We start from the raw sequence: 12,775 nt of genomic DNA on the forward strand, positions 1-12,775 counted from the left end.
ATGTAAATAATATATTGCCGCACTTGGGACGAAGAACAACCTGAAGAGATTCAAGAGCGGTCATTTCATCCGGAAAAATATACGGTCCATGGCGACCGCTTTGCGCCGTGACAACCAACTATTTGTTGCCTGAAATTGAAGCTCCTGATCTCGGCGACATTGGTTGAGATTTATTGAGGGCACACTTCGGTGAGCAGTGTCAGTGAGTGGGCCATTCGCCAGTTACCTGTAGATATGCTCGAATGAGATATCGGAAATTTGGAATAGACCATTTGAGACGTAGCCATGGCCGTCAAGGAGGTGATGATCTTTTTGACAAATGTTACTTGATTTATATTCAATTTGGTTTTTCCTTCTGTTTGTAATTCGAGCAACCACGGACCGGTTTCACATCACATTTACTTTAGTGGATAATGCACATCCTTAGGAGGCGCCGCACAGTGCGSACCGAAGATGCTGTTGTTGCTGTTGAACTGTGTGTCAAAGAAGTCACGAATGAGTCCATCCTCCATTGCTTGTAACAATTGAATCTCAATGTGTTTTCTTTATAGAAGATTTTGTGGTTATCGGATCTATCCAACTCGCTGTTAAAACTTAAGCCGAATGATGATCAAGCGCTTCAAACGGTTWGTAAATGGGCATCGAGCGAGATCTCCTCTGATCTCGATTTTGACAAGAAAATTTTGTTCAACGATGAAGCTCACTCTCGGTTGAACAGGTCTAAATAAACAAAATTGTCGCAATTGGAGTGATGATATCCACAAACCATTGTTGACACGGCGTTATATCTTCAAAAAGTTACTGGTGTGCTTTATGAGCAGCGGGAATCATTCGTATATAATTTTTCAAAAATTAAGGCTACGGAGCCTTTGATTCCAMCAAGACGGATCAAGGCATGTCATACAGCCAACGAACAATCAATTTATTGAAGGTAGCCTTATCGAGAACATTATCACGCATGGTGGGCCACTGACGTTGCCTTCAAAATCGTGCAATTTGACAACGCTGAACTATATAATATGAGTTTATATGAATTCGCTTGCCTACGTAGATAAGCGCCAGACGATTGACGTCTGACATACAGCCAAAACTTATACAAAAAGTGTTCGAAAATTGGGACTCTTGGGAGGAAATCCTTTTTATAAGATAGTGGCAAGAATTTGTGTTTATAATCAAGCCAAATTCTTCTAAGAGATTCATATAAACCTGATTRTAATACTGGTATTGTCTTTCTTTACTTCATATCTCACGAACTTATATCCACACATATTTGTTGTTCCACTTTATAACTTTTTTTGTTGAGCTCTTGTAATAGATTTATGCATACTTACAAGCGTATGTTGTATATATTTGAGTACTCACTTTGAATATGAAAGTGTCCTTCGATGAGATTTCCTGTATCTCGAAATAGTCATCCCAATCCGCTTCGCTGCACACAACGCATCTGTCCAGATACAATGGCTCACGTATCAGCGTGTAACGTCCGCATTTTTCCTTTACCACCAGCAATGAGGCCTCCCGTATGCCGGTGTGTTTCGGGAAATTCAGTTTATCWGACATAACTTTTTCTGCCTTGTAATTGGCACTTGGCTGCTAACAGCGACGGTACGTTGGTGCAAGGCGCGCAGATATTACGTGGCATATGGAGAATGCAGTGCCGACATTGCGACCAGGAGGCATGTGAAAAAAACCAGAGAGAAAAGGAAAAAAACCGAAAATAGTAAAAATAGTGAAAATTCTGTAAAATTTTATTTCAAAACAAAGGCAAAAAGTGAACTTTAGAACTCGCCACGCACACACACACACACACACACATATATATAATATATATCTATGCTATAACTATTGCACAAAAGACATAAAGGCGTTGGGTTTAGGTGCTATGCTGCAGTCCGGAGTTGGTGGCTTTTGTAAATTTTGAAACATGCACTCAATGCTTGAGTTACTCCCTCCAACGTCGCGTCAAGCGAACTAAAGGCATCCGCGGGTCCCCAAACCATAGGAACTCGTGGATGATTGGTGTGGAACGCACGCTTCTGCACTTCATTCGCTCTATGCTGCATGTGGATTTATCTACTTGTTCAGGTTAGCGACTAGTTCSGTCCATATATCCTTGTACATAGTCGTGTAAAAATTTACATACCAGAGCAACATGTGGGGGATGGGGACTGCGTTCATATAGCTATTGTATGCTGATGGCTATGGCAGCGCTGCCATTTGTTAAGCCATTCGCGTTTATTACTAAAATCAATTCACGGGAATGTCGGTCGGTCTGATATTTGAAAAGCGGCTTTGTAATAAAATTCATTTCCGCTGCTTATCTTTGMAATTTTATAGTTGTATAAATGAGTTGTTCGAACAGTCGAATGAGCACACCAGTTTGCCGTTGAGCGTGGCTGATGTCGTTACGAGCGTACGTGCTCATGCAAATGCAGCTTTTGTCAGACTTTCGACACGTTTAACGGATGTGAAAGTTTGGCTTTTGGGTATACGAATGTTGCTTTGTATTTTTTGRGTTTTCAGTTGAATATGAAACAAGGATAACACGGTTTTGCTTTCAGTTATGTAGATAATTTTGAACCGATTAATTCTAACTATTTCATGACAGCATAATATCCGATGAGCTCTGTGAAATTTTACTGCATCTGCTGGTGGTAGCGAAACAATTGTTTGGATTAAGTGCTTCGAATGGTTTTAATAGCAGTGCATTTGAATACTACACTCACAAAACAATTCCTCATATTTTGGGAATCCGGGTACAAAATGTGTTATTTTAAAATTACACTCCTGCTCTCTAAGAGACTCTAAGAGACTCTAAACAGACTGCCTACCTCGAAATGTTACAATCGACCATAACACGTGCGGGATGGGATAGATACCCAGAACTGTGGCAACTAACAAAAGGTTTCAAAACCGGAGCATACTCTTGTAGAACCCTCAGAGCTGTTTTATTAACTGATATCCAGAACATATTGAAATTATGTAGGGAACACTTCTCCAACCTGCTGAATGGCAGTGAAAGCATAACATCAGGAGATGGTGAACCCAATTCCCTAATCMAAATATTCGAATACAGCGACGAAGAACTGATAAGGAGCATGTAGCAGCTTCTTTGTTGAATATGGTCGAATGATAGCACATTTAAGTGTGCTCAGCCCAAGCCACAAAAAGTGAAACCCCACAATCTGCGCCATCTACCGTGGTAATATCCTGCTCAACATTGCATATAAGGCTCGAGTGTACTGTGTGAGAGATTAAAGCTCACCGTCAATGAACTGAGTGTACCTTTTCAGTGTTGGTTCATACTAACTGACCAAATATTCTTTATGCGCCAAATTTTGGAAAAGACCCAGTAAAAAGAGAATTGACACGCACCACTCTGTTGCGTTCAAAGCTGCTTTTGACAGCACGAAATGGACCTTTTAGCCACGATGTTTGATTTCGATATCCCCACAAAACTAATACCAAACCTTCATCAGGATCGGGTAGAACATCTCCGTGCAGTTCGATACAAAACGAGTTTTCAGACTAGGCGACTCCTTATCGTGCAAYTTCTTCAATGTACTCCTGGGGAAAGTAATTCGAGCTGCAGATATGAATAGAGAAGGTATAATCTTCTACAAGCGTGTAGAACTGCTCTCGTAACGCGTCGTTAATTATACTTTCTCCAGGTTGGACAAAAATGCGAAGCAAATGGGTCTGATAGTGAACGAGGACAAGTCGATATATCTCCTCTTATCAAACAAACAGTCGTCGCTTCGCAACTTGGTTACCTCGTCATTGTTTACAGTCATAATTACGCAGACGTAGATAATKTCGTCTATCTTGGAACCAGCATTAACACCAACAGCAACGCCAGCTTGCTTTGCTAATGATAAAGGCTCAATTGTTCTATGTCAAACCCTGTAAATTCATTTCACACACATACGCAAACAATCACAAGTTCAGTTCGGTTTAGTGGTTAGTTGACAGATGGCAAGTGGTTGGCGATTGATAGAAACATTGGATTTAGATATTCTCACCTTGCCATTCGTAACGAGTAATGCATTAACTGGCGTCAGTTTGATGGTGCGTGCCTTCTTCCAATTACTGTCCGTGGGTTGTGTGTACAACAGTTTGCCCTCCATGGCAAAGCGTACTTCATCATGATTCCATTCGAGTATATCGATGGCCATTTTCCGTAGCTTTATATTGATCATATCGATTTCGCTGGAAGCACGTCGATTAGGACTCGATGACGATATGCGGCGCCATAGTTTGGTTGGTACATCTTTGGCTTCCTGGTTGATATGGTTAAGATGCAGTTCGATTTTCTCTTGGGCCTGCTTTAGCTGGTCACGTCCTTCGAGATGAGCCGGTGTCACTTTGTAGAGGCGGGCGAGTAGAAGCGGATATTTAGTCACACGTTGTACGGGCACCTAGGCACAAAAGATGAAGACAATCGATAAATGTGGTTTTGCATATATTTATGTGTAAAAAATAAAGGTGTGTGGGAATAATATGAAGTAAACCAAACCATAAGTGAAATACACAATGAAAATGTGAAGAATTGAATAATATTGGCCACACTTACCATGAGGAACGAATTGAGATTCATGCGACGTAAGACGGCGTTCTCCATTTGTGAGACCTTAAGGAAAATGCGAAGTAGCTCTTTTTCCTTTTCGAGATTGGCSARCAGCAAACTGGCGCCCGCCTGTCGCACACAGTAGCTCTCGAAGGCGTGCAACATCTGCGTGAAGTCMAGGAATATCTTACCGATGTTCACCGTCAGCAGATCGTCGTCGCCTTGCTCGAGAGCAATGTCGAGTGCGTCGCGCATACGCTCCGCCAGTGTTTGATTGTTCTCGAGCAATTCTTCGGTATTCAAGAAGATTGCAGAGAGCTGCTCYTGTGTCAGTAGACCGGCGACCAGCATGGGGTGACAAAACTCCTCCAATATTATTTGTAAATCACGTCCATATTTCTCCTCTGTCTCGACGATTTCGGTTATGATCTCTTTTCGTTCCACACGCTTTTTRCCGCATTTACGACAAACGAGCGGTGCAAACATAATGCCCGAATCGGTGACTTGTGTCTCTACAGGACCATCGCAGTCCTCACACAAATGTATGGGACAGTCTTTGGAAAGCTGTGCAGTAACTGTGGGCAGTGGATTTTGATATTTGCTGCGTGAGCTTTTGCTAGTCTCTGAACCGACGCCAGAGTCGTTGCGTTCAATATCGCTGGAAGCGCCTTTGTTGCGTTGCAGAAGACTTGAATGGCTGCCACTGCCACAAATGAAGTTATTGGTGGGCGGTGAGAGTGAGCTCATTATGCTTTGTGCATCTTCGCTCGAATCGCTTAAGACGGAGGCGCGTGAACTGAGATCGCGCATTGTTTGACGTTTGCCGAGCTCGCTGAGTGTGTCACAGGCTTCTTCTTCGATAATTATGGGATTGGAACAATTCAACGGATAATCGAAAGTCTCTTCACGCACTACGCCACGTTCTTTTGCRTCCACAAGGTATGAGAGTATGTCATATTTCGATGCGCCTTCGAAGATWGAACGCGCTGCCTTCTTCTCTAGATCGGTATCGTTAAGCGGCGGTGCGCTTAATGGCAAGGGTGGCGGYACATCATTGATTTCTTCATAAATGGGATCGGCGTTGTTGCGTATGGACTCGTAGTGATGACTGCCTATATCCTCTTCTAAATTGGTAGACATCTCTATTTCTGCTAGTGTGGCATCGACCAGCATCTGATAAAATTTTGAACGCATACTTGCGGAGCTTATATCGTCATCGCCCGGCGTTGTGATTTCGCTAGAACAACTCTGATAGCAATCGGACTCGTTAGCGTCAAAGTCAAACATTTCATAATTATTGGCCGAGGCAAAACTGTTCGCAGAGCTAATGCTGCCACGATTTGACATGCCATCTTCATCTTTGGTGGGTACGGTAAGGTGGGTATTGTTGGCGGTRGTAGGCACATTCTCGGCWTGCGGTGTAGTTACCGCGGAATGCTGTCGTTCTTCTTTGATTTTCTGCAGCGATATATTGATTAAGCGATTCATGTCATCATTATCTTTGGTACCAGTCATATCCACAGTGCTACGTGATTCTTGTAATCGTCTCAATGAGTTTTCGATCAGTTCGGCAACGGTTTCGGTTTCTAAACCATCGGCCACCTGACTAAGCATTGGATCTTCCAGCAATTTCGTAATGAACGACATTTTATTTGGTGCTGTATGCGAAGACATGGCCTTCGGCGTATTACTCTCACCGGTATTGTCAATCGGTAAAACTGCTTTTTCGGTTACAGCTGTAGCTTCGTCTTTCGCGACAACAACCTGCTTGCCAGCAGTTTTCATCTTTCTATTTCTTACGGGATCTCGCGCAGTTGACGTTTCGTTACGTCCGCAAATATGTGGTACCAGATTTCTTTTCACAGCCTCAACCGGATTACGCAAAATCTTCAATAACTCCTCTTCATGCGATAGTGGTTCATCAATATCCGCCTTGCTGGCGTCTTCCTCAGGAGTTTTCACACAAATCTCAATATCCGAACAAAGCTCTGTTAGCGGCTGTTGTGGCAGATTTGTCGACTTTTCYGGCTCGTAATCTAAACGAATCAAAGTTCGTCCACGTTTCGGTATTGAACCGCTACTCCCGCCGCCGCTACCACTGCTGCTCAAGCTGGTGATCGAGCTAGTCGATGCTGAGGATGTSGATGAGGCTGAGCGCTGTAGGTTTACCTCTGCGGTGCCTTTAATTGGTATAATAGCCCGCCCCGCGTTAATAATGTTTCCACCGCCGTTTTCAGCTTGTCGACTCAGCAACGTATTTATTTTATTGTGCTGATATATCAATTCCTCTGCGGCACTGCGAGGACTGCTGACATTGATGGTGACTGTGTTTGATGAGGTCGTCACTCTGAGTCCACTATAATTGCTGCCAAGTGCAAAATCATTTGTCGTGTCTCTTGTGATCATTTTGGCACTGTAGTCAGCCACCACCACRGAGGATTGATAGAGTGGTGTGCTGGCATCGTCACAACTTAGATTCATCGTTGAGTAGCAGTCATCACCGTTAATTAAAATTGAAGTTTTCTTCTGTGCAGTAGACATAGTGAGGTCAGCCGCTTCGCCGGCGTACGTTGAACCATTCGCACCATTATACTGGAAGCTGTAGTGCGGCGATGTGGGCGACTGATGTGATTGGCCTGCCCGTAGGTGTGGYTGTGTCGYACTAAATGCATCGTCGCTGTCGGTGTGACTTATTTTGAGACGATGAACTTCCGAAGTGGTTTTGGTTTTGTTAAACGGTGCGACGCGTACAACGGTGCGCTGCGGTGGCGAGGTATTAGCGGTAATGGACGCACYGCTGCCACGCGGTGTTGTTATCGCGCGAACGGTGGTCTCCCAGGCGTTGGGAACACATTGTGTTTGTTGTTGTTGTCGTGCTTTTGTTTCGCGACTATTTTGTGTTAGCATTTGCTGCACGCCACGTTGTGCGCTATCTGAGCGGCTTTCAAATGCCAGCTGCGTTTGAGTTTTTGCACACGCTTCTGGTTCTTGCCGCTGCTGCCGCTGCTGTTGCTCCTCTAATCCGTTTGTGCTGACTTTGGCGAAACGTGAGTTTTTTTCTGCGCCTGCTGCATTATTTGCTTTGTTGGCCGTCGGTTGCTGGCTTGTTGCAGGCACATGCGATAGCGTCGAAATGTTTGCTTGGCAGTTTTGTGTCGACTCCGCGGCAATTGTGGACGTCGTCTCCGTCGCCATTAGTGCAACGGCTGGCAGGCCGCCTTTTGTGGCTACTGTAGCTGCGGCCTTGTTATTGCCAGCTCTGTTGTCGTTTGTGGTGGCGGTCGAGGTCGTTTGTGCAGCAGCTGTGGCAACGGCATCACAGCTACTGGCTGTGCTGGTTGTAGATGTGGGTGGCGGAGGTGGTGGCTCGCGTGGACGTGCAAATAAATCTCGGCTATCGTTGCGGTGCAGCTTGCCGCGCAGCGCCATGGTATCTTTAAAACTCAAAATGGCCTCTTCGCGGTAACTCTCAGTTTTGTTGTTTTTATGACCGTCGTTGTTGCTGTATTTGCGTTCTCTGTGCGCGCTGCCACTTCCGGCACAAGTGTCTGCCACAAAACGCAGGTCACCACCATTTGTTGTGTGGTCTTCTAGTTGATAGTCGTTGTTGTCGCTGTTGTTGATGCTCTTGCCGGTGGCGTTGTCAGCGCGCATTATTGGTTGTGTAGTAGCGCGTGGGTGGCGCGCGCTTTGTGAACGTCTGATGGGATTTCGCAATTGTGTCGCTTGTGGCTGCTCAGCTTTGTTGGTGTTTTTCTTGCCATTGTTGTGCGCCCCATCTTCAAGCTGCTCAGYATAGTCGGCACTCTTGCTGGCGGCTACTGCAACATCGGCGCCTGAAAGTAGACAAAGCAAAGCGGACGATGAGCAATGATTGGCGGAAGAGAGTGTGTAGTTGAAAAATTACAAACTTTCAAATGTTTGTAAGATAAAAAAAAAAAAAAAAAAAAAATAAAAAGTATTTGTCAAGAAAGTTATATGAATGTGTTAAGAGCGTCATATTTCACCAAATATTCGTGATGTGATAAATTTAATGTTTCAAGCTCAAGTGGCGTTTCTCGCAGATATTCCAAACATTATTTCCCACTTATGCGCGACCTTGCGTTCAATGTACAAGCGCCGGCGCCTAAACACAAAAGATGCAGATTTATTTTTTATCACGAAATTTCGCAATAACGGCACCAAAAGRCAAACTAACCACATTCTCTTCTCATGCAGTTACTTTCGCTGCGCACAGCACACCCGCATTTCGGCTGGCCCGTGTGTGTTTTCTTGTTGACAGTCGCTTTAAGATCGCTTCATAGCGATATGTTGTTTTGCGGTACTTTACAAAGTGTTGTTAGTGACTTTACAATAACGGCATGTGTGTGTTGGTTGCTTTGACATTATTGTGTGATATCTGCTTACTTTCACACTATTTATATGGCGACTATTATGCGCCTGAAATAGGGTGATTTACGACGGGGCCGATAAGAGACCACCGCCTAAGACGTAAAACTAAATAATGTATGCAGAAACCTTGTATAAAAGATTTAAAGGCATTTATAATGTTGCTTCAGATCTTCCAGAATTTTTCTAGTAATGAAGTGTGACAATTTTTCGTTAGGTCAGTACTGAGGTTTAAATTTGCATGCTTTAAGGTCAGAATTTATGTTGGTTTCTTTATTGTTGTCACCTCAAAATTAAAAATAAATTATTTACGTATAAAAGCAAGGGAAAAGAGAGAACATGCTCATATGCAAACCTCCCAAATGAGAAGATTAAGGGTATACATTGGTTTACAAAAAAATTATTATTAAATTCTACAACATCTCTAGATTATTGGCTTAAATTTTCAAATTGATCCGAGTAATGGTTTCGGAGATATAGTCTTGAGAACTTGTGCGCACGAGGCTAGGTAGGATAAGTGCGCCGTTTTAAACGAGTTTTTKAAGTCGGTTGGCAAGATTTCTCGCGAACTACTCAACCGATCTTCATGAAATTTTACACAGGTCTTTGAGGTTCGATTACAATTATTTGAAAAAAAAAAAATTTTGCGAAATATTCAATGCCAATGCTTGTATTTCAGTTCTTTGATACAAAAACATCGAGTTAATAGATGTTGTCTTGTTATGCAACGTTGGGTCAAAAGCCTCTTGATCTCTAAAGAGAAAAAGCTGCATGTAAGGATACTAAAATTACCAGGAAAGTTTGGAGAGGCATTCCGCAGGGTGAAGTAATCATATGCATATATTTACATTAGCGGCGAATAACTTGTTAATGAGCTAATGAGCTTGCGTGGCGAAACTTTCAACACACAATATTAGCAACATTATGACCATCACTCTCAATACTGTCCAGAAATGGRTTACGCTAGCGGGTCTGGGTTTGAATCCAGAAAATTGATTTTTTTTACTCTCACATAGAAACAAAAGTTAATCTGTGGAGGCTCRCTTCTATAAATAGAACCCTCGCTCMAGGATCGTACCTAGTAATTTGGGTAGTCCTGAACAGCATACAGTTGTGGAAACACAATGCCGAATAAAGAGTAAGAAAAACCAGCGATGCCTTAATTACTTGTAAGCCGGTGGGCAGGCTTACGAAAATTCATATATACTGGAAACTAGTGGAAAGGGTTCAAAGACTCGCAGTGCTATTCATAAAAGGAGCCTTAAAGATCATCCCATCGGCAGCTCTTGAACTGATACTAAGCCTGCCATCCTCATACCTCTTCGCTGAAAACTGCGCGCCAAAAACGGTGGGGCGACTACTAGCTGCAAGAGAATTTACATTTAGAACCTTTGGATGTAGCTCGGCAGGCAGGTAATGGCGGTTTGACAGGCGTCAACTATAAGATCTCAATTTCCAAAGATTCAGAGTAAACCTTGGTAAATGCGTAAATGTTCGGTAGGTGTACACAACACACTGAACATTTATACAGTTGGCTTGAAAATGGAGGGCGAAGTTGTTGTCTTATGTACTGTCCGGAGTTCGGCAACGCCAGCAGGCTGGGGGTGGAATTTGCCCTCGGTTAGGTAAGCCTGTCGTTAGAAGCGACTACAATTCAATATGTACTATATCTGATTTTGCGCTTGCCTCGAAATTTCAGCATAGTCTGGTCAGAAGTAGTGGTATAATATTTAACTTGTACTGAATAGACTTTGCATGAGATTCCTTCTACAGAAAAGGTATTTGTAAGTTCAAGCAACTAATGTTAGCAGTCATTCAGTTCGAGCGRTCCTCCACTGGTAGTAGCAGACTTTKTAGCTGTYTGATCGCAGACTTAAAGCTGKTACCACGGGGAGCAGTCAGCCCTTKGAGGTTGCTCCAAACTGCTCAWTGGGTTTGCTCYTTTGGGRAGATTCGTKGTGGCCCACAGAAAAGCAGRGGTTTTAAATCGGGCTTGAACTCTACCAATGTGGGAAAGGTGTCCCTTCCACTCGACTATTTGGAACCAAGTAATACTTGCAAAAAGCATTATTGTTTTGTTTTCATCTRTTTGATTTTAAGCAACGTGAGGTTATGCAAATCATATTGGTTCTTATCCGGAGTTATTCATAAGGCAGCCATTCAAACAGCTATACCTTTAGTATTCTATATTGGCAAGGCAACGCTTTAAGCATTTGAGGGCCCCACAKTATGATACACTCAAATAGATATCGTTAGTGGGACTGAACCTGTTAAAATTCAGGCACAGGATCTGGTATCATTAGAGACCAAAACTAGTCTATGAAAAATGACATCTTCACCGACTCCCCCACAGTGAATGACGTAYTTGGAGTCAAAACAYCACCCATTTCAGACGACGAGCTCGAGTTGCCGCGGRAATCGAGAGTGACCCTTGCGCAGCTTCGTTCTGGATATTGTWTAMGGTTAAACTCTTACTTATCTARAACGACYCCGACATGYCAAATATACGCAACGAGTCCSCGTATGACTCTAACCACCTTTTTRCATGTCCAGGTAACCCTACATATCATRTTTCCTGGGCCTACCGTCGGATGACCTCAATGACAACTTATCTGAGGCTAGATAACTGTCACAACAATAACAACAACAACATGGTTATTCTATGAGAAGTGAGTGAATTGTCGAGAGTTTGACCCACATAAGCTACTCTCACCCAGTACCTTTTGTGTCATATATGATTGTTGTGATTTAAGTTGTATGCATTAGTTCTCTTCTATCATTTCGTTTGTACTATTTCCATTATTYCCTGCCAATTTCGCTGAGCTGGCTCCGTAAGGTGTTATTGCACGTCCAGACATAAAATAATGTCTACAATCTGCTTCCACTGATGTACGTGAGTGTGCTTGTTGTTTGCTTCATTTTATTATCTTTTTCTCTTATTTTATTTTCTCACTATTTGTCTACTTTAAGACGAGCAGTCACGTGTTGCTGCCGAAAATCTTTTATGATCCTTTCAAAAATTCAACACAGTAAATAAACTTTAAAGTTCACTCGAAATCTTTGCACTGCTCCAGTGTTGCCATGGCGTAGTATTTGTGTGTTTGCTTCTTTCGCTTTTTGCAGCAACTTTGGAGTTGCGYACATTTGGGTAACTCTTCCAGTTGCCATAACGCTGCACCTGCTCTACCATTGCTCTGAGCAAACTTCAGCAGCGGCGGTGTTGCAGAAGTTCATATTTGCATAGTAAAAATTTAATCTTATCTGGAAATTGTAATGTCAATATTTCCACCGAAATTTTTATTTGCTAATAAAAAGCTATCTGAGTGGGAATGGGATATTGCTCACCTAAGCCAAAAAAAATCAACGGGTAAATGAAATTGCTAGTTCACTCATATCAGCTTACGCTTGTAATTTTGTTTTTGTAGTAAGCGAGAGTGGAATAGTAAAACTTTGATTTTCTTGGTATTGCAGATAGATGTACTTTAGGTGCCATTAAATGAAATGAAAAATTGTTGCAATAAAGAGTGATTTTCGGTAAGTTGGAAAATTTAAARGGGTTTTCGAAAAATAACATTTTTAGATTCTCGAAATTTGTTACTCAAAAGTTCACTTCTGGTTTCTGCCAAGCATTTTTTAAGTCTCTTGAAGAAGAGTGGTTCGACAAGCCATCAACAACTGAGCTCATGAGTATTTGCAAGAAATTCTCAAATTAAAAAATTAAGGCGAAAGCGAAGTCTTATGAAATATAAGAATTCTGCAGAGAGTTGATGGCCACAGGGATTAACTTTACTTGCTTTAAATCTGAAAAACGAATTGCTT

The 12,775-nt window shown here is 42.6% G+C and overlaps 1 protein-coding gene across 3 annotated transcripts in view; it reads right to left on the reverse strand.

Moving 5' to 3' along the window:
• Nucleotides 1-1,362: 1,362 nt before the first annotated feature.
• LOC108970690 (mucin-19) overlaps nucleotides 1,363-12,775 on the reverse strand; it is a gene marked incomplete at its 3' end in the record, with an annotated part of 244,357 nt that continues 232,944 nt past the window's right edge. For 2 of the 3 annotated variants that reach the window (XM_018936213.1, XM_018936212.1), the window contains 3 exon segments: nucleotides 1,363-1,593; nucleotides 4,023-4,418; nucleotides 4,574-8,403. In XM_018936213.1, the coding sequence (XP_018791758.1) occupies nucleotides 1,363-1,593; nucleotides 4,023-4,418; nucleotides 4,574-8,403 (4,457 nt within the window). 3 annotated transcript variants of the gene reach the window in all.

Source organism: Bactrocera latifrons, unplaced genomic scaffold (assembly GCF_001853355.1).
Source record: "Bactrocera latifrons isolate USDA-ARS-PBARC rearing strain unplaced genomic scaffold, ASM185335v1 scaffold_309, whole genome shotgun sequence".
In the NCBI taxonomy this organism is placed as follows: domain Eukaryota; kingdom Metazoa; phylum Arthropoda; class Insecta; order Diptera; family Tephritidae; genus Bactrocera; species Bactrocera latifrons.